Consider the following 24,988-nt stretch of genomic DNA (forward strand, 5'->3'; position numbering starts at 1 on the left):
CGGTCTGGCTGACGCGGATGGGCCGCGGCACCAGAGGAGGCTGAGGAAACGGCGAGACGCTAGCCGGATGGGGAAGTGGGAGGAGAGAGCAGTCGTCGTCAGCGCGCTTGGCGAAGGCTTGGCGCACGCGCACAGGGAAGCCGCGATGCCTAAACAGCCGCCTTCTAGTCTGAACGAAACGCCCGGGCCGGCGTAAGCAGCGTCGCGCGCCCCGCCATTGGCCGGCAGCCGGCAAAGTAGACGCGCAATTGCAAAGCAGTTTGCCGGAGCTCGCTACTGGCTCCCGTCTAGCGGCCCAGCACAGAGCGAGGCCGCGTCACATCGTCGGCGAGCAATTGCCGGCCGTCTGCGGCGGCAGTTGCTCCTCCTCTCCTCCTTCTCCTTGGGTGGGAGAGACCTGGCCACGCCACAGCTGGCGCTTCTGCGACCATCCGACCAGCACCCTTGGGAGTCACGTCGCAATGCGCAGCCGATTCCGACAGCGGACGCGGTCGATGCCACGCGCAACGGAGCGGCTTCTGTGCCGCAACCTCGAACGTCTGCGGCGATCGACTCCGACACGAGGACGAGTACCGTTTCCATCGAGTTGTCGAGTGTGGCGTCCCGGAGACATCAGAGGCACCAACGGCGAGCATCCCGAATCCGAACCAGGAAACGACCGGCCTCCGCCACCGGCGCAAACCCCGCCATAAGGCTGATTTCTCGACTTCAAACGCCAGCGGAGGAAGCGCCCTACGAAACGGGCGGTGCTTCTTGCCATCCTTGTCCGGACAAAATGAGGATATGATGCCGTGTGGGAAGCTGTAAATACATGATCAGAAACTCCACAGCGCTTGCACTTCCATTCACTTGCTCGCAATGGTTGCTGCTGCCATGCCGGAAGCTCAGCCGCTCCACTCCGTAAAAGAGGAGCTTTAATCGGCCATACGCGACTGCGAGCAACGCTAGGCCCTCGGCAGTGGTTGCGGCTGTCTCACGGTGCCTGTGCGGTGGTTTAGCCCGTCAAGAATACATGCAATGATGCACAGGGCCTAAGTTTGATGAGATTGTTTGAGAATGGGCGAGGAGCCTGGACTGACACTAGAATGCCGCAGGACTGGTAGGGCATCAAAAAGTAGCTGAGATTGGGTTCAGATCTAGCTATACGGGTGACTGCATGCACGCACGGACCCAAGCGGTATTTCAGTATAAGCTTGTCTTTGTGTCGAGTTTTCGACAGGATATTCTTAATCGCGTGGCGATCCGGCGACCTCTGGGCCACTTAGGCCTGATTTTGAGAAGATATCCCCACCTGGTCACTCCCCTCAAACTGGGTCAATCGGCTTCATCATCCTCATCAGCTTCATCATTGACACCCGGCTCCTGCGTGCTTGTCGATGGTGTCCTAGCTTCCTGTTTCCGGTACAGGTCGGCCAAAAAATCACTCGTGCTCGCTTCCTCGATGCTTTTATCCTCCCTGACCCGCAGGAACCGCGGAAAGCGGAGGCTGAGGCCACGCTCTTCACTGACGAGTCCAATGGCTGCATTGTAGGTCGGACTGAGCGTGACATCGGCGAATGCACATTCCCAGACTTCCTGAGGCTCGAACCAAACAGCCGGTTGCCCGCTGTACTCCACGAAGGCTGGTTTGCTCGAGCGGACATTGGACACTCTACCCTTTCCATCACCTTCTCGCCTATCGCCATCCTCGCCGTCATCATCCGATAAACCAGTACCAGTGTCGGGATCGTATTTGGCTCGATTTGCGGCATAAAACTTGTCAGTGAAGCCGGACATGCACTTGGTGACAGCCTCGAGACAACCGGTTTCAGGATTGCGCACGGCGAGTAAGATGGGCGACCACCACTTGCACTTGCGGCCATTGCCATGCCAAGCGCCGATAGGGATAAGATCTATGGTGTCAGCTGACGCATAGTAATCCTTCTTGACTTTAAGCCAGGAGTCCAGGCGTTTATCGGGCTCGTACGTGGCGAGAAGAGCTTTCCGACGACCACTCGGCTTCTTCTCGCCCTTTGCCTCTCCCGTACCGGCATCGGTGTCCTTTGTCTTCTTGGTAGTTTTCTGTGCTTTTCGTGGGGTTACTGGTGTAGGCAGCGCCTTTTCGTCTGTCGCGTCTGCTACAAGATCCGGATTCGGTAAATTGTCCAAAACCTTCACCATGATACCTTCGCACTTGTGCTCGGTCGCTCTCTTGAAGAACTCGCTCACGGCTTCTTGGTCCAGCGATGAAGCTTCGAGGCTCTCAACCCAGGTGAAGTGATTTGGGATCTCTGTGAAGAGACTCCTGAGCAAAGATCGTCGTTCTCGGAATGGCCGGTCGAGTAACTCTTCGCCATTCAAGTACATCAAATCAAACGCAAAAAGGCATACATCAATCTTGACGCTGTGGATCACCACATCCTTGCGTGCTCGATTGGAAAGTACCTGGAAGGCCTTAAGATCACCAGTCTCGCGATCAATTGCGACAACTTCGCCTTCGAGGATGAAGCTACTGACACCTTCCCCACGGATCTGGGGTACCAAGGCAACAAGGTCAGGGTATTTGTCAGTCATGACTTCTAGGTGGCGAGAAAAAATCGTAACCCTGCCATGTGCGTCGCAATGTACTTGTGCGCGCTGGCCGTCATACTTGAATTCGCAGCTAAAGTCCCGGCCTTGAAGTTTCGTCAACATTTCGCCCAAATCGCGGGTAATGCTGCCTAGCATGGGACGTAGGGGAATGTGCATTGAAAGTCCGCAGCGGAGGAGCAACTCGTCGCAGACTCCAATTTCGAGGAGGGTGGGCACCAGGTCGTTGTAGTTCGGCCGGCGAGCGAAACAAGCCTTGACTATTTCTTCGTTGTGAGAATAAATCTCTGAGAGTTGCTCTTTCTTCAAGCCCGCCAGTGCTGAGATGGGTTGGATAGGGAAGCCAGACCCGGGCGGGCGTGACATCAGGAATGCTCGAGACAAGGCTATAAGCATGGTCGTCTTGACAGCACCGATGCGGAGGTGCTGGACCAAAGTCCTGACGATATAGCGCGATTCTTCGGCACCCCTCGAGTCTTGTAAGAGTCTCTCCACCATGCGCTGCTTGACTTCCTGGCTTCCCTGGCCCTTGCTGTTCGCAATTTTGACCAATGAATCGTATACGAACTTGATGGTCAATGGCTTGGGCTTCCGCAATGTAAAGCTCTGACGTTTCTTCGCTTCGAAGGCCACATCTCCAGCGTCCCCATATTTGTTGTACAAGCTCTTCAAGCCAGCATTGTTCAACCCACACACTTTGATCAACGCTTTCGAAATGGCTGATCCGCCCAGGCCCAGCTCGAGATCGGCGTAGGGCGGTGAAATTGAGTTTGTGGCGAGCCAGACCTGCTGAAACGTAAGCAGGAATGGATTATTTCAGATGATGGTGCACCCACGGCAGGCAACACGCTTTGCGGATCGCCCTCGATGATGGTCCTTAAGAGGTTGACCAATGTATCTACGATCTTGATCCTACTCTGCGTGCTGTTGACCAAGACGAAGCACCTCGTCAACAGCGCATATGTCGCATGCCCTCCGTCCGCAGCCCAATGTGATTTTAGGTCCGGAACATACTTGGAGGGCTGGAAGGTTAGAGGGCTCTGGTCGAATGATATGCTCGAGGCAATTGTGTCCTCGGTGGTTGCAGTGGACTGTAGCCTGAGAGTGTTCGGGACAGCCGTGGCATTCGATTCGAGCTGTTCATCTCCGACTACACGCTTTGGCGCAGAGCTTCGCTCGTGTGGGGCGTGTTGCTCGCGGTCGCTGCTCCCGCTACAAGGATTGCGCTCCTGCTGCGGAGGATCCGCGACGCTACGGGCGCCGTCTTCCCTGTCCCACTCTTCTTGAAGCCTCCTCGCCAGCTCTTCGTCAGTTAACTGATCATCTGCCGTGCCGTCCTGGGTACTCGTTGCAGTGTCATGCTGCGGTGGCGCCGAGGCGGGCGCAGTCTGGGGCTTGTCTTTCTGCTTGGCAAAAAAGTAGTCAAGGTTGTGCACGGGTTTGTCGGAAGCCTTGGTGTCGTTCCTCTTGCGTCGCTTTGCCGGACTGCTCATGACGAGAGTAGGGTGTGGTGTTGCGAAGGTGAGAGTTGGCTGGTCGCAGATTAAGCTCACATCAAGTGCGTCATAGGAACCTGCTAGCCGCAGATCTTCCGGCGCTACGCCCATCGTGTGCATGTCGAGATGAAGGAACGTCACGTGTGAAATGTTCGATTGCTTGTGATCTGGAGCCCAAAGCATACTTCTTGTGCAGCGGCCTATTCCGTGACGAAAAGACCGAAATCCTTGATCTCAAAGGTCTCCAGGATACGCTGCCTGATAATCGTGGCAGCGTCCACCAGCGGGCCATGCTTTGCCGCTGCAAAATCGATGTCTTCCTTGGAGTATTCTCCCGGAACGTGGGGGACGTTGACCGTGATGAGAATGTCCGTCTTCGTCTCGGCTAGACGAACAAGGACCAGCAGGATCGCCGTAAAATCCGCCTGCGGCCCGCGGCCCCCACGGCCTGCAGCTGGGTGTTGAGTTGCGAGCAGAGCATACGCGGGCACGTTACTGGCGGACGTGTCAGTAAGGTGGAAGCAGCCTTCTGTTGTACGTGTGCGGGCTGACTTACGGCATGCGCGAGAGGACTGCAGCGTTGGTCTGCCAGCATTGCGTTGCATCGTTGCTATCGCCGACCATGTCCTGGAAGTGGTACTTCAGGGCTTCCTCGTCGCCGGACGCCTGAGATTCATCGACCCGCTCGGTCAGGTCGAAGATGATGCTGGTGAAGCCATCTCTGTCGAGCCAGACTTCTTGAGTGTCCGGTACCTCACGAATGAGGCTGGCGCTGTCAGTCTACTCTGCTGCGACACTGGAAGCTTATGACGCACCTGACGTCGCCAAAGACCGACGGAAGCTCGACAGTGATGGCGCCGCCATAGAGTTGAGCCCGGACGAAACCAGCCATGGATCTCACGCTGTTGAGCAAGGGTTGAGGAGGTTGTGTTGGTGTCGCAGATTGCGCGGCTGTCTTTGTGTTCCACGTTGCGGGCAGGCAGAAGGGCAGGCAGCAAGCAGGGCTGCATTACGGCTTGTGCCTGGAACATTGGGCAGCACATGGGTCCTTAGAATGCTGCAGCTGCGTCTGGACCATCTATTCCCTCCAGCAGCCCCCATTTTGGGGGTTTGTAGCAGTATTGTGGGCGTAGCTAACAACGTCCGATTGTGTCATGTCTTGTGTATCGCTCTTTCTCCATGACTCGAACATCGATTTCTAAGAGATTATTGCCCACCCTGACGTAGCTGCCGCATCATCATATTTATATTTATATAGGCAGTTGAAGACGAGATCCGGACGTAAAAGTGCGCATTTAAAACTTGCATTCACGTCCGGATCTTGGATCCAACTACCCAGCTTTGCCCTCCGACGATGCGTCGCATTGAGAGGCACGCGTGGTTTGGGTCGTGCAAACATGTCCAGACTTTGCTTTCCACCACCCACGTAAGTGTAAGACAGTGTACGTAGCAGGTGGACTCGATCTATTTGCATCCGGCTGTGGCTATCCGGAACCCCAGGCGCATCCGTCCACCCGTGCGATATTCCCTCGTGGACACTGCATCTCGATCCGGCGCCCTCAAGGCATGTAGCGGACCCTTGCGGGTACATCACTACCCACGTCGAAGCCAGTTACGCTGCCACGCCGTCATGCGGCTTCCGTGTCCAATCAGCGAACACGAAAACGTGCCGACAGATCCCATTTCCCGCAACTCCACACTCTCCTGAGCCCGTAGCCATGGGCGCTCCCGTTTCCCCGAGCAGAACCGAATGAACGCCGATTGAATTCAATGACTCGCTGCTCATAACCCAGCTTTTGGAAACTGCCTCATGCAACTGTCTCCTCCACCATCATGCTCTCAACGGCGCCCGACAAGCCAGTCCTGTCTGCGCCGTTGCTTCTTATCCCGTTGTCCGTACGCAGCCCCACGGCTGCTTCGGACTCCTTCGGAGTGTGTGGCTCCTCGCGCAGCTGCCGCAACCTAGAACCGCGGATATGTCAGTCTCGATGCCCATGTCTGATCTGGACAGCATTGCTCTAGATAAAGTGGCCGTGTGAAACCATGCTTGATGGAGAACAGTGTATATGCAGGCGGATACGGGTAGCACAAGCATCGCGGAAGAGCCTATGCTTTTGATCCACACGTTCGGAATAGACCAGGCGAAGAGTAAAAGCTTGGCCCTGTCAACTTCGATTGAACTGCAGCCCTTCGCAAGCAAGTGCTACTTTCCTGCGGACAAGCCCATTCAATCGCCCCGGCGTGCAGCGCAAGTGGTCGAGTTCAACCATGCAAACCGGGTATGCTGCAGAAACTTACCTCCGCTTGTGAGGCTTTCCACGCTGGTGCGAGGTGAGATTGTCGTTGCTCTCAAACCATTTTGCGCATTCTTTGCAGTAGAACTGGCCGAGGGCGGGCAGGTCCTCCTCCGCCTTTGTTTCCTTGTACAGCTGGAGGTGGCGTTCAGAGCGCAGGTCGGCGTGGACCTGGTCGACGTCGCGCGTGTAGCGGCGCGTCTTCTTCTTGGATTGCGCTCCCCGGATGGCAGGCATGGCGATGGGCGCGGTGATGCTGGCTGGAATCGGTCGGCGACGGCGGCAACTCCCAGGCGGATGTGGGCTGCGTTTGCGTTGCAGTGCTTGCGTTATTGCAGGGCGGTCAAGTTCCGCGGGCAGGACGAACACCGCGGTCGGTACAAAGATTTGGACGCCGCCCGGACTCGGGCGTTGCCGCCGCTCCTCCGAGCTGGGCAGCGCCGCGTCATGTGCAAATGCGGAACGGCAGCCCGTCACGGCCGCCCATGCAGCGCGACGTTATCGAAGCAGGACTGTGGCGGTGGCAGAGCCCTCGCAACCGCAGCGATGTGCTGCTACCCCGGGCTGGCGATGCGAGCCCAGGTTGCATCTGCTGGGCCAGCGAGGGCGCGGCCCGGTGGACCTGCCGCATACGGCACGCTTGTCGAAGTGCAGACCTGCAGACCTCGCAGATTTTTCCTCAGCGTCAAAGCTCCTTCGGCGCGGTCGTCGGGTCGAGTGCTGGCTGCACGTGCGGACCAATGGAACGAAAGGATGACCTCAATCCCTCGGCAGAGCGGACGGGCATGGACGTTGGCTGTTGTTAAAAATGCACGCGGCTGATTGGCCGGGCTTCTCCTCGTTCCGGCACGGCGCGATCTAAAGCTGTCCATCCATCGACGCCCACTTCTACACTTCTCCCTCCTCACCACCACCACTCTCCCCTCACTCTCTTCTTCATCGCCGCCCACCATGCAGCGCTTCTCGCGGCTGGCCCGCCGCGGCCTGGCCACCGTCAGCGAGGCTCCCCTCAGCCGCAAGGTCCGCCAGAACATCCACGAGGATGGCAACTTCATCAACTACGCCAAGATGGCGGAGAACCTGTCCATCGTGCGCGGCCGCCTGAACAAGCCCCTTACCTACGCCGAGAAGATCATCTACTCTCATCTCGACGATCCCCACAACCAGGAGATCGAGCGTGGAAAGTCATACCTGAAGCTGAGGCCGGATCGTGTTGCTTGCCAGGATGCCACCGCCCAGATGGCTATCCTGCAGTTCATGTCCGCCGGCATGCCTTCGGTGGCCACTCCCACCACCGTCCACTGCGACCACTTGATTGAGGCGCAGGTCGGCGGCGAGAAGGATCTTGAGCGCGCCACGAACATCAACAAGGAGGTCTACGACTTCCTGTCGACTTCGTGCGCCAAGTACAACATTGGCTTCTGGAGGCCCGGCTCTGGTATCATCCACCAGATCGTCCTCGAGAACTACGCTTTCCCCGGTGGTTTGATGATTGGCACCGACTCGCACACCCCCAATGCTGGTGGTCTGGGAATGGCCGCCATTGGCGTTGGTGGTGCTGATGCTGTCGACGTCATGGCCAACCTCCCCTGGGAGCTCAAGGCTCCCAAGGTCATTGGTGTCAAGCTCACTGGCCAGATGTCTGGCTGGACTTCTCCCAAGGGTAAGTCAATTGGTCCCTCTCGTGTTTTGCAGCCGTCCTTGGCGCGTCTTAGCTGGCCCCGGGCATGCGAGCAAAACTCGCAGGCGCCTCTCGCTGCACCAATTGACAACCGAGAACACGCTAACGATTTTTAGACATCATTCTGAAGGTCGCTGGCATCCTTACCGTCAAGGGTGGTACTGGCGCCATCATTGAGTACCACGGTCCCGGAACCGATTCTCTCTCTTGCACTGGTATGGGTACCATTTGCAACATGGGTGCTGAGATTGGTGCTACCACCTCTATCTTCCCTTTCAACGACCGTATGTACGACTACCTGGCTGCTACCAAGCGTAAGGACATTGGTGACTTCGCGCGCACCTACGCCAAGGATCTCCGCGAGGATGAGGGTGCCGAGTACGACCAGCTCATCGAGATCAACCTCTCCGAGCTGGAGCCCCACATCAACGGCCCCTTCACTCCCGATCTTGCGACTCCCATCAGCAAGTTCAAGGATGCCGTCAAGGAGAATGGCTGGCCGGACGACCTCAAGGTCGGTTTGATTGGCTCTTGCACCAACTCTTCTTACGAGGATATGTCGAGAGCCGCGAACATTGCCCGCGACGCCATGGACCACGGTGTCAAGGCAAAGGCTCTATTCACGTAAGCAACTTTCTTTCGTCTGTCCCGAATCAAGCTAACTTCTCCAGCGTCACGCCGGGCTCCGAGCAGGTATTTAACTAGTCCAGAGTAGCGGTCACCTCAAGACTTTTAGGCTAAGGCTCCGTGAACAGATCAGAGCCACCATTGAGCGCGACGGTCAGCTCAAGACCTTCGAAGAGTTCGGGGGCCTTGTCCTTGCGAACGCTTGTGGTATGTCTTCCTCCGTCCGCCTGTTATGGTGCTAAATGCGCATTGCTAACTCTTGAGAAGGTCCCTGCATCGTAAGTCATCACCTGCCTATGTTTTTCTGCCCTCTTCTGCACAGCCGAGTCTTCAAACTTGTTTGAAGCTCTCTCAAGTGGCTTGTTGACCGCGGTCAACATTGGCTAGCCCCGTTCCCCTACCCTCCTCCGAATAGCCGAGTCTTTAAACTTGTTTGAAGCTCGCGCACGTGACTTGTCGACCACAGTCGACATTGGTCAGCACAGCAGCTAACTTTGGTGTGCGCAGGGTAACGACTTCTCTTCTCCCCTTTCCCTTATCTGCACTTGCCCCTTCAAACCTGTTCGGGCCCCGCTGCAATTCCCTACCGCCACGGCCCCGGCGAAACTCATTCAGACCAAACTGCCTTTCACCACCACCAAGCCGGATGGGATTTCCTCAACCATAATTACTCATTCCATTCCATATTACCTTCACTAACGAGTTTGTAACTGCAGGGCAGTGGGACAGGAAAGATGTTGAACGTGGACAGCCCAATTCGATTCTGTCCTCCTACAACCGCAACTTCACGGGCCGCAACGACGCCAACCCGGCGACCCACGCCTTCGTCACCTCTCCTGATCTCGTCGTCGCCCTCACCATTGCCGGCACTCTCAACTTCAACCCCCTCACGGACACGCTCAAGGGCGCTGACGGCAAGGAGTTCAAGCTGAAGGAGCCCCACGGTGACGGTCTGCCTTCCCAGGGCTTCGACCCCGGCCGCAACACCTACCAGGCTCCCCCGGCTGACCGCTCGACCGTGAGCGTCGCTGTCTCACCTACGAGCGACCGTCTTCAAGTCCTCGAGCCCTTCCAGCCGTGGGATGGCAAGGATGCGGAGAACCTCCCGATTCTGATCAAGGCCCAGGGCAAGACCACCACTGACCACATCTCCATGGCCGGTCCCTGGCTCAAGTACCGTGGACATCTTGACAACATTTCCAACAACATGCTTATCGGCGCTATCAACTCCGCTAACGGCGAGGCGAACAAGATCAAGAACCAGACTGACAACAGCTATGGCGGCGTTCCCGATGTTGCCCGCGACTACAAGAAGAAGGGCATCAAGTGGGTCGTTATCGGTGACTGGAACTACGGCGAGGGTTCTTCCCGCGAGCATGCTGCTCTCGAGCCCCGCCACCTGGGTGGTCTCGCCATCATTACCAAGAGCTTTGCCAGAATCGTAAGTCTTGACGTGCCCTCTCCCCTCTTGACAACAGCTAACCAGTCATGCAGCACGAGACCAACCTGAAGAAGCAGGGTATGCTTCCTCTGACTTTCTCCAACCCTGAGGATTACGACAAGATCCAGCCCGACGACAAGGTCGACCTCCTGTGCACCCAACTTGCTGTCGGCAAGCCCATGACTCTCCGGGTGCACCCGGCCAACGGCGACAAGGCCTTCGACATTGAGTTGTCGCACACATTCAACGAGGGTCAGATCGAGTGGTTCAAGAACGGTAGCGCGCTGAACACCATGGCGAAGAATGCCAAGGCATAGATCAGCAGCTGAGGGCAGCGTGTGGTGGATTTTTCTTTTCACGATTGTAACATTGTATTGAACATCGGGCGATACGGGAATCGGTATTTTCACTTTACTGGTATATCATGGCGGTCGAATGAAAGTTTCCTAATGAAGCTTATCTGTGTGTGTGTGTGTAAGAGCAAGACATACGTGACAACTGTGTGTATACGAGACGTATTCACACCGATGGGTAGCTGAATCCAAGGTCCGGACGTAAATACAAGTTTTAAATGTGTACGTTTACGTCCGGATCTTGTCTTCGACTACCTACGTAGAAAGAGTGGAATATCTTTGAAGATAGATGCGGGAAGGCTCAAATCTTATAAGCCGCCATGCCACAGCGGGTGACAAAAATAAATTGGCCGCCCGCATCCATCAGTGCGTTATTCTCATGGGTAGTTGAATCCAAGGTCCGGACGTAAATACTAGTCTGTAATGGGTACATTTCGTCCGGATCTTGTCTTCGACTACCTACGTAAATGTAGAAAGAGTGGAGTGAACGTGCGCCGAGGCGTAAGGAAGGAGCGGCGCGGGGGCTGGTGCATCATCACCGAACACCAACCTGGCCTGAACTTCAACCCAACCGAAGAGGCGACCGTGAGCGAAGCCGCGAAATCCGCTGCACAGAGACAATGGCAGATGACGAGCCATCTTACATTGACTACGAGGCCTTCCTCGACCCGTCTTTTTCAACGACAGGGTTCGCCAACAACCTCGTGCTCGCGACGAACAATCCCTCCGACACACCGCTAGACCTCTCCACCCCGCTCTCGCGCGTTCTCTTCGACGTGCAGGAGATTGACACACATATCGACACGCTAACTACCAAGTCGGCCTTGCCACTGCTCGAATACACGAAAGACCATGCGGAGTCGGGAGAGCGGATACTGGACGAGGTAGAGGCGCAGATTGCGAGCTTGACGGAGGGATACAAGACGCTGGAGAAAGAGGTCATTGAACGCTACGAAGCTGCGGAGCAGGTGCGTCTTGCAGCGGAGCGGCTTTGTCACACGGTCAAGGTCGGCCGTGCAGTCGCACGCTGTCTGATGCTGGGCCGGCAGCTAGAGGCTCAGCTGGCCGAGATTGGCGGGCCTGGCGCCATACTGGGGAAGAAGGAGGATCACAGAGCAATGGTTCGGTCGTCCAACACGCTCGTTGCGCTGCGGCAGGTGTTGCTAGCGTCCAGGCCTGGTGAGGAGGGCGAGGGGCTTGAACGAGTCAATGTCATCACGACGTTGAAGAGCGAGCTGCTGGGCCCGGCGGAGCGTACGCTGGTCTCTCGCTCGCAACAAATAATTCGGGAGTTTTCCATGTCCTCGCTGCTGGCATCCAATGGGAGTTCGCAGCAGCCCAGCGCTGCGTCGACATACGCGCAAACCGAAGACACCAAGTCCCGCACCACGTCGGCCCTCCTGACCCTCTACCTTTTGTCGCCGGCATTGCGAAACGCAACGACGGCTACGTTCGAGCCGGCCCTCCTGGTCAGCGCTCTGCAAGAATACCTGCAAACAGCCCTCAAGTCGTCTCTCGCGGCGCTCGCGCGGGCGCTGGCAACGCTACCGACGCTTGAACGGACGCTGTTGGAGATATCGGCAAGGTGCCAGAACATTGTTGCTTTGGAGACGCTCTTGGAGTCGGTCAGGCCTCCCTCGCATCCGCTGGTCAGTAGCCCGGGGGCGGAGAAGGCAGCAAGGCCGAGAAGCGCGTCGCGGCTCCCTCCACAGAACTTTTTGCAACCATTGCTGTACTCGCTGGACACGTCCTCGCTGGCGTCATACTTCTGGCGATCTCTTGCGTCAGCGCTGTCACCGCGGGTCCAGGAGATTCTCAACCGCGGCGGTGTATCGGCGAGGACGCTGCGCAGCAACAGGGACAGAGTCAGGGATGCAATCCGGGAGTGCGTGAATCGCGGCTCGCAGCTCCCGGCAAGCGCGTTGAGCCGGGGCAAGGGGCCGGCAACAGGCAATTGGGAGCGCGAGGCAGCGGTTATGGTCGGGTCTATTATTGGAGTTTTGGGGAGGTGAACGGACGGACTCGCCAAAGGCGTCCCCTGCGTGAGCATGGCCGGATTGGGGGCAGATACGGAAGCGAGGACGAAAGAGGGAACATAGCAGTGACCCGGGCGGTGGGGAGGAGCACTCATACGGGCAGGCCTACGCCCGCGCCGTTCGGATGCGAAATTGGCGCTGTCACTGCGTGCTACAATAATACATACACATGGTCGCCGTGGCCCAGGCAATGGTCTTATCCGTGCGCACGTGCAGCCCTGCCCTACCGATGTCTTGCGGCGCAGGTTCTACGGACGTCTAATCTGCGTCTGCGTGATGCCAGGGGCACGCAAGCCACGCCCGGCCTCAGGGGAGCTGCGGCGCAGTGCTGCGGACACGCCGGGGCGCACGGGCGAGCGGGCGCGAGGAGGGAGTGAAGGCGCGCTGCTGGCCGTTGGCCTACAGCGATCCTTGTGGAACAGAAGCCCGCGCTCGCACAGGCCGCACGGATCCGGCTCGAGGGCCCAGTGATAATCATGGCAGCGCTGCACATCACTCGGGGAGGGCGCGGCGGGCAGCTGCATGTGCTCGCGCTGAGCTCCATCCGCACAGGCAAGCAGGCGAGTCGCTGCGGGCTGTCTTCGTAGCCAAGTGCAAGCAAAAGCGCCGGTTCGGATTTACTTCTGTAGCGAGCCGCATCGGTCCTGCCCTGTCGAAGCCCATTGTGTCCCTTGGTGCCACCTCCATCCGGCCAGCCAACGCTCTCTTGCACGCCGCTTCCGCCGCGCCCTCCCCTTCTTTCACCCTGCCCCCAATCTTGCCTTTTCTTCTTGTACCTTGCTCTTCCCGCGCTCTGAGTTCCGCCCACCCGTCTGCGAGGCGTCACCCGCCGCCTCCCGCTCCCGCCGCCGGCTGAGAAAGACGCACCCTTCCTCTAACTCTCCTGACGCCGCCTTCGAAGCTCCCTTGAGGCCAGTTGATCTGCGGGCGTTTTCGACGGCGACCGACGCGCTTCCTCTCGTTGCCTGCATTGTGCGTGCACTCGCCTCCCCGCACCACCGCTGCTGCCCACAGGAGCCGCTGATACCTGCGCCCCAGAATTCTCACCAATCCCTTCGCCCCCGCCGCTGCGATCCTCATCCAACAACTCCCGGTGACCCTCCGACCGCTGCCCACCATGTCTGTCAGCCAGATTGCCGGCAACCGGAACAGCACGCCCGAGGCCTCGAGCTCGTCGCTGCGCCCACCCTCGTCGAGGGCCATTGGCGCCAACCACCACCTCCGTGCTTCGGCCGACATGGGCGTGTTTGCCTCGTCGCCTTTGTCTAACCGCGGAATTCGCCCCTCCTCCGAGGTCTACTTCAACAAGCAGGGCACCCAGGACGAAGACACCATGGACAATGCTGCGCAGCAGTGGATTGCGGATATTGATCAATACGAGATCACGTTAGAAGAGATGGCCGCTGCGACGCTGGACCAGGATTTCAAGGACGAGCTCAGTGCCATCGAGCAGTGGTTTCGTGTCCTGAGCGAGCCTGAGCGAACCGCCGCGCTCTACCAGCTGCTCCAGCAGACGACGGGCGTGCAGCAGCGCTTCTTTATTCAGGTCCTTCAACAGATGGCCAAGAGCCACCCCATGTCCAGCGTTCTGTCGCCCGCCAATTTCGGCGAAAAAGGTGCGCACGATGATGCTTGCAGGATTGAAACCGTCAAGGATGTTGCTAACTTCTCGAAGATCCCATGTCTCAGAAGCTGAATGATGCCATGAACAAGCTCAGCGTTGAGGGCTCCCGCAACTCGGTTGGGCTCGGCCGCCCTCCGCCATCCCCTGGCGCGAAGCGCAACTCTGGTCTCGACAGCAACACGATCAACTCCATGTTCCCCGATGCGGCGGCCGCGATCGCAAAGCAGAAGGCCGAGTTCACCCAGCATACCGGCGCCGCGCCCACCTCAAACCGCAACAGCGCTATTGGCGACCGCTCGTCGATGATCGCTCCTACGATCTCAGCGCCGGACGATGGCAAGAGGGACAATGCGCCGCAGCCACCATCATCTCCGTGGGGCCCTCGTGGTGGTGAGAACCAGCAACCGCAGCGTCCCAAGTCATCCTCAAGCCACCACCCGCCGATGGGACAGTTTGTTCAGCCTCCGCCCTCTGCCGGCGGACTCCGTTCCCCTCGTCCCATGACGCTTTCCGGAGATCAGAACATTCAGAGCACCACACTCAATGCTCCGGACGGCTCCGGAGCCGGTATGCCCATGCTGTCCCCGTACGGAGCCAGCGGAAGCTGGGCGTCAATGGTGAACACACCTCTGATGCCCAACTTCCAGCAGCAGGCAAACCAGGCGGATATGGTGGCGAACGCAACAGCGATGAAGCTGGCGGCCCTCTCTACGGTCAACAACCGGATACAGCTGGACGATGTGCGAAAGTACCGCCGGGCTCGTTCCTCGGAGGGACAGGGCTCCGGGCATAACAACAATAACAATGGGCAGCAAAACGTTCCCGCCAGCGTTGTCATGACGAATGAATTCGGCCAGGTGCTCACACCTCAGCAGGCAGCTGCTCTGCAAGCTCAGCAACTCGCAGCAATGAACGGTCGTCGTTCGCGCCCCAGCTCCCCGGGCATGGCGATGCAGGGTGGTAATATCAACGCGATGAACTTTGCTTCCCCTCAGAACAACGGGTTCCTTTCTGCTTACGATAACAATTTGGCTGGGATGAACCTTGGTCAGTTTGGAATTGGCATGGGTGGCACCCACGAAGGCTATCTCTCGGATCATTCTGAGATCAATCGTGGCCGGTCCCCTCGGGGAAGGAGGGGCAGCTCGAAGCCGCCGGAGGATCCGACCAACCCGGATCTACTCCAGGACATTCCGGCGTGGCTCAGGAGCCTGCGTCTGCACAAGTACACGGATAATTTGAAGGATTTGAAGTGGTCGGACTTGGTAGAGCTGGACGACGAGGGTTTGGAGAAGCGTGGCGTGAACGCTCTTGGAGCTCGGAGAAAGATGCTGAAGGTGAGCTTTGCGGTGTCGGCTTGAAGACCACAGGCGGTGTTTGCTAACGTTTGGGCAGGTGTTTGAGCAGGTCAGAGAGGCCAAGGCGGAGGGCAAGATCAGCCCGAGCTGAGAGGCAGGTGTTGATGCGGTGCTGGACGTCTGACTTATGATGACTTGAAAGAAGCAGTGGTTTTGGGTGGAAGACGAGTTAGCGGGCACCGAGGGGTGGACGGAGCATTGTCTCGAAGTTGCTGGAGCGTCGCACTTTGGCGCCCGAGTCTGACGCATTTCCTTAGTTTGGTGGACGGACGTTGTTTCTTCTCATCCTGCTGCACACAAGGCCGACGAAAACATAAACGGAAGGCGCTCGGCTTTCTCATGACGTTTGGTTGCAATTGTCAAGTGCGAAACTGCGGCCATGGGTAATTTCAGGGAAGTAATTGTAGAATTTGGGATGCCAGCTGGAACGGAGGATGACGAGGCCTGTCTGTGTCACATTTGCAAGACGCCAAGCAAGTAATACATGAAGCAGTGTAAGCAGAGTGCCACCACATGGGAGGGCGATCTCCCGCCGGAGTAGTTCGGCGGGTGGAGCAGAAGGACCGCGGGACCGTTCGGCGGCAAAAGGGGCGGGGGACGTGCCCTGCGCAAGGCGGAGATGTCCCCGCCAGCTCAACAACACACGCTGTACATCAGCGGGATCCAGTTGCGCTCCGCTCCGCCACGTCGTCAGCGCCATTTCGCCCGCCCTTCGGAAGGTAGCCTCCCGTGATATGGAAGCAGAGCCGGCGCTCCCGTCCTTCGCGCTGCGGAGAGGGGCGAAGCGCTTGCGAGGGTACAGCCGGATTGAGAAGACTGCAGTCTTCCTATGCGGGCGGCCGGATCCAGTACATGGACGCATCGGCCTGCTTCTGACAGTTGGATTCATCAATAAGTAGGGGCGCTCGATTCTTCTCCATGCCACCTGCCGGCACGCCGGAGCTCCTCACCAGCCACCAGCGTCGGCACCAAGCGAGAACCACAGGCCGTGAGCGGTGAAGCGACACGAGGGGATGCACGCCGACTGACGGTAGTCTACCAGGCGATGCAGCTCGAGGCGACGCGCAACAGGACGGCTTTTCGACCGAGCCCGCGGCGCTCAAAAAGTCGAGCATCCGTGGACAGAGAAACAGTCAGAGCAGCGGGCCATGTGGCACAGGGAAGCCAAGACCAGCATGAGGGCCGCTCCAGCACGCAAACAACGTCCACGTTGCGACCGGGAAACACGTGGAGAGGCCGACATAGAACCGCAGCTGCCTCGCACGGCCCGCTCCTCCAGGCACTCGATGCCAGGCACTCCAGGCCCCGTCGCGGCCGGCTGCTGCTGCCGCGCGCCTGCGCTGGGGAGCGCTCGATGGTCCGTCTTCTCCTGAGCCCGAGTGCTGGCGCGCATGGCCGGCAATCACCCCGTCATTTCTCTGAGGAGGCCCCCAGTCGGACTGCAATGTGCTGGCGCTCAAACAACCCACTTGGGCCGTTTGGTCCGCTTTGTGGGTCCTCGCAGCCCGGCCTCAGCCTGCTCCACGCTTGGATTGGATCCCACTGCTCCGTCCCTCTGCCTGCCCACCCTACCCGCGCCTTGGCTGTTTGACATTGTCTCTTCGGGCTAGCGCCCTCGAGAGATCTCCCCTTGGACGCTGGCCTCGACCTTCTACAAGTCGCCCGCCACCGCCGTGCCCTCAGCGTCCACGCCGCCTGTCTCTCGTTCTGCCCGGCTCCACAATGCCATTGTGCCTCTGTCTATAATACCAACACCGCTGTCTCGCCATGAGCAAGCCGTGCACCCCAGATGTCCCTCCAGTCCTTTCCTCGCCCCAGCTTCCACCCGTCCATTCCCTTGCACCATGCCACGCCTCGCCCGCCTGCTGGCGCCGTTACTCCTTGCCCGCGGCTCCGCGGCCGCATACACGCTAGTCCGCGACTACGCCCCGCAGCACTTCTTCAACAACTTTGGCTTCTACGATGGCGACGACCCAACCCACGGCACCGTCGCCTACCAGTCCCGCCAGGATGCCGCGGCCAAGAACCTGATCAGCACCACCGACTCCACCGTGCGCATCGGCGTCGACTCCACCAACAAGGTGGATGACGGCCGCCCCTCGGTCCGCATCTTTAGCAACGACACGTACAACCAGGGCATCCTGCTCGTCGACGTCATGCACATGCCCTCCGGCTGCGGCACCTGGCCCGCGCTGTGGATGCTGGGCGACGGCGACTGGCCCGCCAACGGCGAGATCGACATCCTCGAGGGCGCCAACGACCAAGCAAGCAACTACATGACCCTCCACACCAGCGGTGTCGAGGCCAACGCCTGCTCCATCGACGCCGTGCCCGCCTCCGGCGACGACGGCTCCGGCGCCCTGGGCTACTCCAAAACCGACTACACCGGCACCGTTGCCTCCAGCAACTGCGCCTACGACCCCGACACGGGCGACAACACCGGCTGCCAGATCCAAGCCCCTACCGGCACCAGCGCCGTCTACGCAGGCTCGGGCAAGACGACGAATGCCGACGTCCCCACTTTCGGCCAGTCCATGAACAGCGCCGCCGGCGGCACCGTCGCCATGCAGTGGACCGACGACGGCATCAAGGTCTGGTTTTTCGGCCGCACCCAATCCAAGCCCGCCGACGTCGCCGCCGCCATCAACTTGAGCGCCGATCCGCCCACCCTGGCCCCGAGCAACGACGCCTGGGGGAAGCCAATGGCCCATTTCTCCGGTCCCGACTGCAATTGGGCGGAGCGCTTCAGCGATATGCGCATTGTCGTCAACGTCGACTTGTGCGGCGACTGGGGCGCCGCCACTTGGCCCAGTGGCTCTTGCCCGACAACCACCGGCTACGACAGCTGCGAAAACTACGTCAAAGAGAATCCGCAAGCATTCACCGAGGCGTATTGGGAATTTGGCGCTTTCCGTTGGTTTGAGTGGCGCGATCCGGCCCCGCCCACAACTACTACTACCGCTGCCACCAGCTCGAGTAGCTCGTCTAGCAGCAGCGCCGCGGTTGTCACGGTCAAGACCACCATGACCGAGACCTTCATCTCGAGCAGCAGCAGCACCAGCTCCGCCGGAACGCTTAGCACTTCAACCACCGCACCCGCCGCACCCACCGTCATTTACTCCACCATCTCCGCACCCTCGACCACCTCCCGCCCGTTCACGTACGCACCGGAAACTGAACCCACGGAATCCACGGCGACGGCCTCGATTACCAGCTCTACCGCTGCCTCCTCGACGAGCACGGGTGCTTCATGGCCGGCAAATGAATCAGCAAAAGGTAATGCACAGTACTTGGTCAACGGCAAACTGCCCCTCGGTGGCGCCGGGGCCGTGACTGTGTCGTGGGCGATGGTCACCGGCACGGCAGCCTTTTTGGCCGCAATCCTCTTATGATGAAAATAACGAGATTCTCTCCATGATCTTCTCTTTTCTGTTTATATTTTTGATCTTAGCACCGTTTAGATTAGATACCCCGGGGTCATACCCACTGGCTGGAAATGAGCCTTTTTGTATATATGTATATATCTCTGGACAGCATGCCGAACGCCAGAGGACACGTTTGGGTGCCCGGAGAGGCCAAGCATCGTGCAGATTACGGATGTTTCGACAGCATCACGCAATCAGCGACTAGGCCGTTCCAAATGGACGAAAAATGCAGCATCACAAATGCGGTAGATGAGACAATGGTACTCATGCGACGACGATCGACGTGCCGAACCCTTCGGAGAGGTTAATTTAAGAATGGGCGCCCTAACGTCCAGATCGCCTAGCTAGTCATGCGCCGCGACGCCGGTAAAATGCAAGACCATCCCATTATCGTCTCGTATGTGACTCCGGATAAAGGCATTGCACCGTTGCTTGCGACGTGTAGTAAGCCGTCGTACAGATCGGCGTGAGTCTCGGACTTTCGCCATGTGCTTTCGCCGTAACGCATGCAAGATTAGGGGATCGGGTTTGGAATGGACGCTTCGACTCTGCATGGGTGCCAAGTGCACGGGCGGCGCATCAAGCAGATGAAAGGCAGACTTGGATGAAGATCGTCAAGCCTACGGCTTCTTCTCATTGGTACAGTGCGTGGCGGCGGATTTTGCCCTTCCGTGCCCTCGAAAGGTCCTATGCGTACGTATTTGAAGCAAACATCCGGGCATAAGTGTAGGCTTTCGAGACTATGCAAAAGCAACCAGACGTGAACTTCAACTATCGTGGACATAGACGCGAGCAGCGCAGAATCTCTCGTGAGCCACTGTCGTATCCGGTCTACATTCTTCGAAACAACAACAAGCAGGGCTCTTTGCACATGAAAAGTAAACCCAAAAGAATCGTGAAGGCAACGCTCGCGCGAGCATGGGGAGCTTTTCTTTCTTCATCCATACCTTGAGCGGTGACACTTGTCTCAACATAACCACCGGTCTTGACAATCCTGGTATCCTATTGCGTTCCACTTACCACCAACCTCGACCCACTATCACGAAGGCAGGCCTTGGCCTCACAATTCCCCGAAGCAAAAGTGAGACCTATCGGTCTTCCGAATTCAACTAGTACCTTCTCATGACACGCCCAAGCTCGATATTTCTCCCTGCTCCTCCTTGCGCTCTGAGCCAAGAATGTAGCTGGCCCTCCAGCGCATCTTGACTGCCGTGCCCTGTCCGCGCTGGACGCCGAGCAGGTGAATGTTCTGCGTAATGCCATTCTGCTGGTTTGGCTGCAATAGCCTGCCAGATTGGGGTTGCAGCTTCAGAGTATAGCCCTGTACACATGTCAGCTGCGCAATCTTGGTTCCACCCTCACGTGGAGCGCTTACTCTTGTGACGGCTAGCTGCATCGTGAGTTCAGAAATTGGTGCGGGCGTGTTATTTGATATGGCAGCCTGAATATGGATGGTGTCATCACTTTGACGGGAAACGGTGAAGTCAGTTCTTATGCTGGTGTTGATGACGGTTTGCGTCGACGGTTGGTCCGGCAATGCCGAGGAGAAGTTCCACTCGTCATCATCAGCAGCTGCGGGTGCTGGTGCCGGAGCTGCGGCGGCTGGAGGTGGGGTCGAAGTGCCTCCGAGGTCGAAGAGAGCACTAGTCGGGGATGCCGCAGGCCTGACGGATTGCTGGAACTGGAAGGGAGACGCCGTCCGGGGAGTTGCGAGAGCAGCAAAAGGGTCTGCAGATTTCTGCGGCGGTTGCTGAGGGGGCGGGGAGAACATCGAAGCTTGCTGGGGTGGAGTCGGCTGCGGAGCCAAAGAAGAGCCCCCAAGCCCGGCAAAGGCGTTGTAGTTCGGCTGTGGGGGCGTCGGCTGCGATGGCGGAGGGCCACCGCCGAGGAGATTTTGCACGGTAGTCTGTGAGGTCGGTTGCGGCTGGAACGCTGGTGATGATTGTTAGCATACCCATAGAAATGCAAGCTGAGGCCTGCGTACCAGCCCCATTCGTGGCGCCGAGAGAAATGCCTCCACCTTGGAAGCTGTCGTTGCCGCCCAGATTCAGGCCAAGCAAGTCATCCTCCAACGCGTTCCCCTTTGGCGCGGCAGCGCTCGAACTGGCACTGGGTTGGCCAGAGGGAGCTGCCGTGTCATCGGGACCGCCAAAGTCGATCAAAGACAGTTCGTTGTCTGGGCCCTTCTTGACACCGGCCCCGCTCACGCCCAGAGTGCCCTTGGGGATCTTGGCTGCGCCCTCGACATCGCCCTTCTTGATGAGCTTGTACCGCTCCAGAGTCCGGTGTATGCTGTCGTTGATTTCCAGCAGCTTGGCCACAGCCTCGTGATCGTCCGACTCTTCCTCGCACATTTTTTGAATTTTCGGGTGGGCGCTTGCCAAAGCATTGGCGAGCTCCTGCATGCGGTCAGCTTTCACAACCGCCTCCCAAGAGAGCGGCCCGCCCGGGCGTACCTCGAAAACGTCGCCCTCTTTGATCTGGTCCCCGGCCTGGTGCTTCTGGAGCATGTCCTCGAGCAGCTTGGCCTTCTGCTGTATCTTGCCAACCTCTTCCGCCGCCTTTGCTCTGTAGTCCGTCTTGTTCCGGGTGTCGAAGCCGGCCATGATCTTCATCAGTCGGTTGGCTTCCTGCAGATCGTGCGGGGTGCCGCGTCTGATCAGTTCCTGGAGCTTGGCCGACTGGGCCTCGCGCTCCTCCTGCTCCATCTCTTCGGCGGACCTCAGGTTCTGCGGGTTGGGTCAGTGGGGCGCTCTCACGGGCAGCGCAGCCAGATACGTACATCGCTGGGGTTCAGCACCGCAGCATCCTCGCGCCTGATCTCGGGGAAAGTGTAGCCCTTGTAGCTGAGCAAGCGGTGCATGTCGCGGATGAAGCCCAGATCCTCCTTGTAGCGCGAGGTCATGCAGATCGTGGAGCGCCATTCCTCGATCAGCTCGAGGATGCGGTTCTGGACGCGCGACGAGTGGACGGGAGGCCGCTCGGGGAAGCGGCGGACAAGCTCATTGAGGAACTCCTTGGTGCTGATTTGCAGGTGGAAGGGATAGCCACAGTTCTTGACGCAAATGTCCAGCAGATTGAGGGCGAGCAGCGAGACGTTCGGGTTGCGCGAGTTGACGAATTTAACGATCTCCATGGCCGCCTCGCGCGGGGCACTGCCCTTCTTCTGGTTGACCAGCTCGGCGATCTCGATGTTGAGGGCCAGGTTGGGCTCGAAGTTCTGCGGGTCGCAGGCGTTCATGATGTAGCGCTGCAATGGGGTCATGGCCGGCTCAGCGAAGCCGCCGAAGCGGTCGCGGGCGGCCATCCGGGCTGAGGTAGCCTCCACGGTGGGCAGTGTGCGAGCGAGGGCGGGAGGGCGGGAGCGGAATTGGGCGTCGGCTGCGAGGGCGGAGGCGTGCGGGCGTGGAAGGCCAGGCGGGAGCGGTGATGTTATTAGCCACGAGCTGGGCGAGTTCAGGCCACGCTCCGGGATGACGGCTTGCAACACAGTGGGGGTTGGGGGCTCGTCCGCGGCCCGGGCAACAGGGGTGTCCAAGCTCGCCTTTTTTGAGTCCCGCGTCATCTCACTTTTGCCGCAACTGCAATTGCTGCACCTGCACCTGCACAGCCCTGCACCACTCTCCGGCACCGGCACCCGCACCCGCACCCGCACCAGACCTTGGGCCCGACGGACATCGCGAGCATGGTGCGCCACAAGAAGGATGGCTTTGGTGGACGCGGCGGACGCGGCGGACGCGGTGGCGGCAAGAAATACAGCAACCCGCCGCGCCAACGGGGCCCGCGCGACACCGACGACGACGCCGGCGAGGAGGGCGAGCGCATGGCCAAGCGACCCGCCTTCAAGGCTGCTGCGTGGGATCTGGGGCACTGCGACGCGAAGAGGTGCTCCGGCAAGCGTCTCATGCGTCTGGGCATGATGCGCGAGCTGCACATCGGCCAGAAGTTCGCCGGCGTCGTTGTGTCTCCAAAGGCCAAGAAGACCGTCTCCCCCCAGGACCGCGAGCTATGCGAGCAGTATGGCGCCGCTGTTGTCGAGGCTTCGTGGAACAGGATCGACGAAGTGCCCTTCTCGCGCATCGGCGGCAAGTGCGAGCGCCTGTTACCATACCTCGTTGCTGCGAACCCCACCAACTATGGACGACCGTGGCGACTTAACTGTGTCGAGGCACTTGCCGCTTGCTACGCTATCTGCGGACACCTCGAATGGGCTGAAGAGATCCTCTCCTCCTTCTCCTACGGCGAGGCCTTCCTCGAAATGAATGCTGCGTTGCTGAAGCGCTACGCTGCCTGCTCAACAGAAGAAGAGGTTCTGAAGGCCGAAGAGACTTGGCTGGCTAAGATTGAGAGGGAATATAACACAAGCAGAGATGATAAGGCAGCACTGGGCGAAGGGGATGCTTGGGAGGGTGGCAACATGAACAGACGCGTGCCGGCCGATTCGGATGATGATGATGATGATGAAGATGAAGACGGAGAGAAAGAGGCTGGCGAAGAGGATGAGGACGAACGTGATCCGTACGGCTTACCGCCCGAGGAGTCTGACGACGAAGAGGAGATGGCAGAGCTACGCCGGCGCGTCTTGGCCTCGAAACCATTTGCCAACCCCGAGCCAGACGCGAAGAAGGAGCCTGAGACGAATGCGAGGCCCGAAGCCCCGCCAGTGTTGCAGGAGGATTCTGATGCAGAATCCGGGTCAGACATCGCGGGTATGGACGACGAATTCGACAACATCATCAACGCCACGCCTGTTACGGATAGGACTGGTATAACGGCGAAGCAGAGACTCAAAACTCAAGATAGCACCGTAGTGAGTGCAAGCTTCTCAAGAGCCAGCCTCAGCGCCCCGAAAAAATGGTAGGATGCAGTGGCATCGCTTCGTATGCTTCAATGAAAAGGGTATCTCGCCCACCCAGTCTTTGGGCCAGTTCCAAAAACCCTGAATGTGTGCCATCGTGAATTCGTTTCGCTTCTATGGCGAATCTACATTCGCAAGCAACTCGTCTCATCGTGCGCTCTCTTACAGTCGAGCCCACAAACCCTTGCAGTGCACTTAAAGCACTTTATACGGCCCCAGTAGCCGCAAATCTCACAGAATTGCCGTCGTGGAGGGCCTTCGGGGTTGGGCGGTGCAGCTTTCGCAGCGCCATAAGGCAACGGAGGGTGTGCAAGCAGAGCCTGGACCTCGTGTACTGGCGGAGCCGTAGGCACGATCGGGCGAAGTAATGGATCATCCTCCACCGGTGGTGCATCTAATAGCTCAACGTCTGCCGCTGGTTGGGCAGCCGGAGACGGAGCCGCAGTGTTGCTAGTCGAAAGCGCGGCTTGTGCAGTCGGAGTGGCGGGACTGGAAGGCACAGCAGTGGATCCGCTACGTTTAGTCCGCGATGCCAGTGTCTTCTTCGAGCGACTGCTCTGCGCCGCCGGGGGACCTGCTGAGGAGCTGGGCGCGGGGCTTGCCGCCGCCGCCTGCGCTGCCAGCGACTGTCCGGCAGCGTGGCGCTGCGCACTCAACGCCTCTTCATCCGCCAGCCAATGCGCAAATGTACGTCCACTCTGTAGGATCTTGCGGACGGCGGGCGTCATCTTCCTCCCAGCCTTTTCCCGCGGCGTGGAGCCTCCTTCCTTGATCTTCGCTGGCAGCACCACTTCCTTCTGGTTCTCCCGGTCAAGCTCAGCAATGCGTTTGTGCAGCTGTGTCTGCTGGCGGGCGGTAAGGTCGGGCGCGCCGCCGAGGTCCTGACGAGCGGTGCGCTTGCGAGCGCTCGGGTTGATGGCAACCTTGCTCGGGTCGTAGCCGGTATCGGGGACATATGCCCAACCGGGTGCCGGGGCGGCACCGCTGGTGATGGGGATGACTTCGATGTGCGGCATCTTGGCGGGAGAAAGCTGTTGGCGAAAAGCGCAGGTTGTTGTTCGGCATGAATCGAGGAAGACTCGCCGTCCGTCGGCTCGCTTGCCGGTTTGGGTGGGCGGCTCTAGCTGCCGATCCCCTGCGGGGAAGAAGCAGGGCAAGGGGCCAGCCCTCGATCTCTTCAGCGAGTCAGACACGAGAGTGGTCTCAGGAAAGAGGGAATGGTGTGCG

At 58.9% G+C, this 24,988-nt stretch overlaps 9 protein-coding genes across 9 annotated transcripts; 5 read left to right on the forward strand and 4 right to left on the reverse strand.

The window, feature by feature from the left end:
• Positions 1-1,314: 1,314 nt before the first annotated feature.
• On the reverse strand, positions 1,315-4,061 carry SLS55_005743 (uncharacterized protein; the record flags this gene model as incomplete). Its single annotated transcript, XM_066777187.1, has 2 exons — positions 1,315-3,354; positions 3,405-4,061. 2 exons carry the CDS (start codon positions 4,059-4,061, stop codon positions 1,315-1,317), a joined length of 2,697 nt encoding a protein of 898 aa, XP_066633029.1.
• Positions 4,062-4,264: 203 nt separating this feature from the next.
• SLS55_005744 (uncharacterized protein) lies at positions 4,265-6,595 on the reverse strand (the record flags this gene model as incomplete). The annotated part of the gene is made up of 4 exons (XM_066777188.1): positions 4,265-4,559; positions 4,621-4,830; positions 4,880-4,966; positions 6,363-6,595. The coding sequence occupies 4 exons, from the start codon at positions 6,593-6,595 to the stop codon at positions 4,265-4,267; spliced, it is 825 nt and encodes a 274-aa protein (XP_066633030.1).
• A 714-nt stretch (positions 6,596-7,309) lies between these two features.
• ACO1 (Aconitate hydratase mitochondrial) lies at positions 7,310-10,424 on the forward strand (the record flags this gene model as incomplete). Its single annotated transcript, XM_066777189.1, has 6 exons — positions 7,310-8,021; positions 8,156-8,663; positions 8,711-8,732; positions 8,795-8,873; positions 9,383-10,107; positions 10,161-10,424. 6 exons carry the CDS (start codon positions 7,310-7,312, stop codon positions 10,422-10,424), a joined length of 2,310 nt encoding a protein of 769 aa, XP_066633031.1.
• Positions 10,425-11,080: 656 nt separating this feature from the next.
• COG5 (Conserved oligomeric Golgi complex subunit) lies at positions 11,081-12,472 on the forward strand (the record flags this gene model as incomplete). Its single annotated transcript, XM_066777190.1, has 1 exon — positions 11,081-12,472. One exon carries the CDS (start codon positions 11,081-11,083, stop codon positions 12,470-12,472), a length of 1,392 nt encoding a protein of 463 aa, XP_066633032.1.
• A 1,141-nt stretch (positions 12,473-13,613) lies between these two features.
• On the forward strand, positions 13,614-15,569 carry VTS1 (Flap-structured DNA-binding and RNA-binding protein; the record flags this gene model as incomplete). Its single annotated transcript, XM_066777191.1, has 3 exons — positions 13,614-14,112; positions 14,172-15,457; positions 15,516-15,569. The coding sequence occupies 3 exons, from the start codon at positions 13,614-13,616 to the stop codon at positions 15,567-15,569; spliced, it is 1,839 nt and encodes a 612-aa protein (XP_066633033.1).
• Positions 15,570-17,322: 1,753 nt separating this feature from the next.
• SLS55_005748 (uncharacterized protein) lies at positions 17,323-18,870 on the forward strand (the record flags this gene model as incomplete). Its single annotated transcript, XM_066777192.1, has 1 exon — positions 17,323-18,870. The coding sequence occupies one exon, from the start codon at positions 17,323-17,325 to the stop codon at positions 18,868-18,870; it is 1,548 nt and encodes a 515-aa protein (XP_066633034.1).
• Positions 18,871-20,023: 1,153 nt separating this feature from the next.
• GGA2 (ARF-binding protein) lies at positions 20,024-22,210 on the reverse strand (the record flags this gene model as incomplete). The annotated part of the gene is made up of 4 exons (XM_066777193.1): positions 20,024-20,224; positions 20,279-20,835; positions 20,888-21,632; positions 21,686-22,210. The coding sequence occupies 4 exons, from the start codon at positions 22,208-22,210 to the stop codon at positions 20,024-20,026; spliced, it is 2,028 nt and encodes a 675-aa protein (XP_066633035.1).
• Positions 22,211-22,588: 378 nt separating this feature from the next.
• On the forward strand, positions 22,589-23,764 carry TSR3 (ribosome biogenesis protein tsr3; the record flags this gene model as incomplete). Its single annotated transcript, XM_066777194.1, has 1 exon — positions 22,589-23,764. One exon carries the CDS (start codon positions 22,589-22,591, stop codon positions 23,762-23,764), a length of 1,176 nt encoding a protein of 391 aa, XP_066633036.1.
• A 516-nt stretch (positions 23,765-24,280) lies between these two features.
• SLS55_005751 (uncharacterized protein) lies at positions 24,281-24,777 on the reverse strand (the record flags this gene model as incomplete). Its single annotated transcript, XM_066777195.1, has 2 exons — positions 24,281-24,387; positions 24,453-24,777. 2 exons carry the CDS (start codon positions 24,775-24,777, stop codon positions 24,281-24,283), a joined length of 432 nt encoding a protein of 143 aa, XP_066633037.1.
• Positions 24,778-24,988: the final 211 nt, after the last annotated feature.

The sequence above is a fragment of the Diplodia seriata genome (genome assembly GCF_021436955.1).
Source record: "Diplodia seriata strain FDS-637 chromosome Unknown scaffold_5, whole genome shotgun sequence".
Taxonomy (NCBI): Eukaryota; Fungi; Ascomycota; class Dothideomycetes; order Botryosphaeriales; family Botryosphaeriaceae; genus Diplodia; species Diplodia seriata.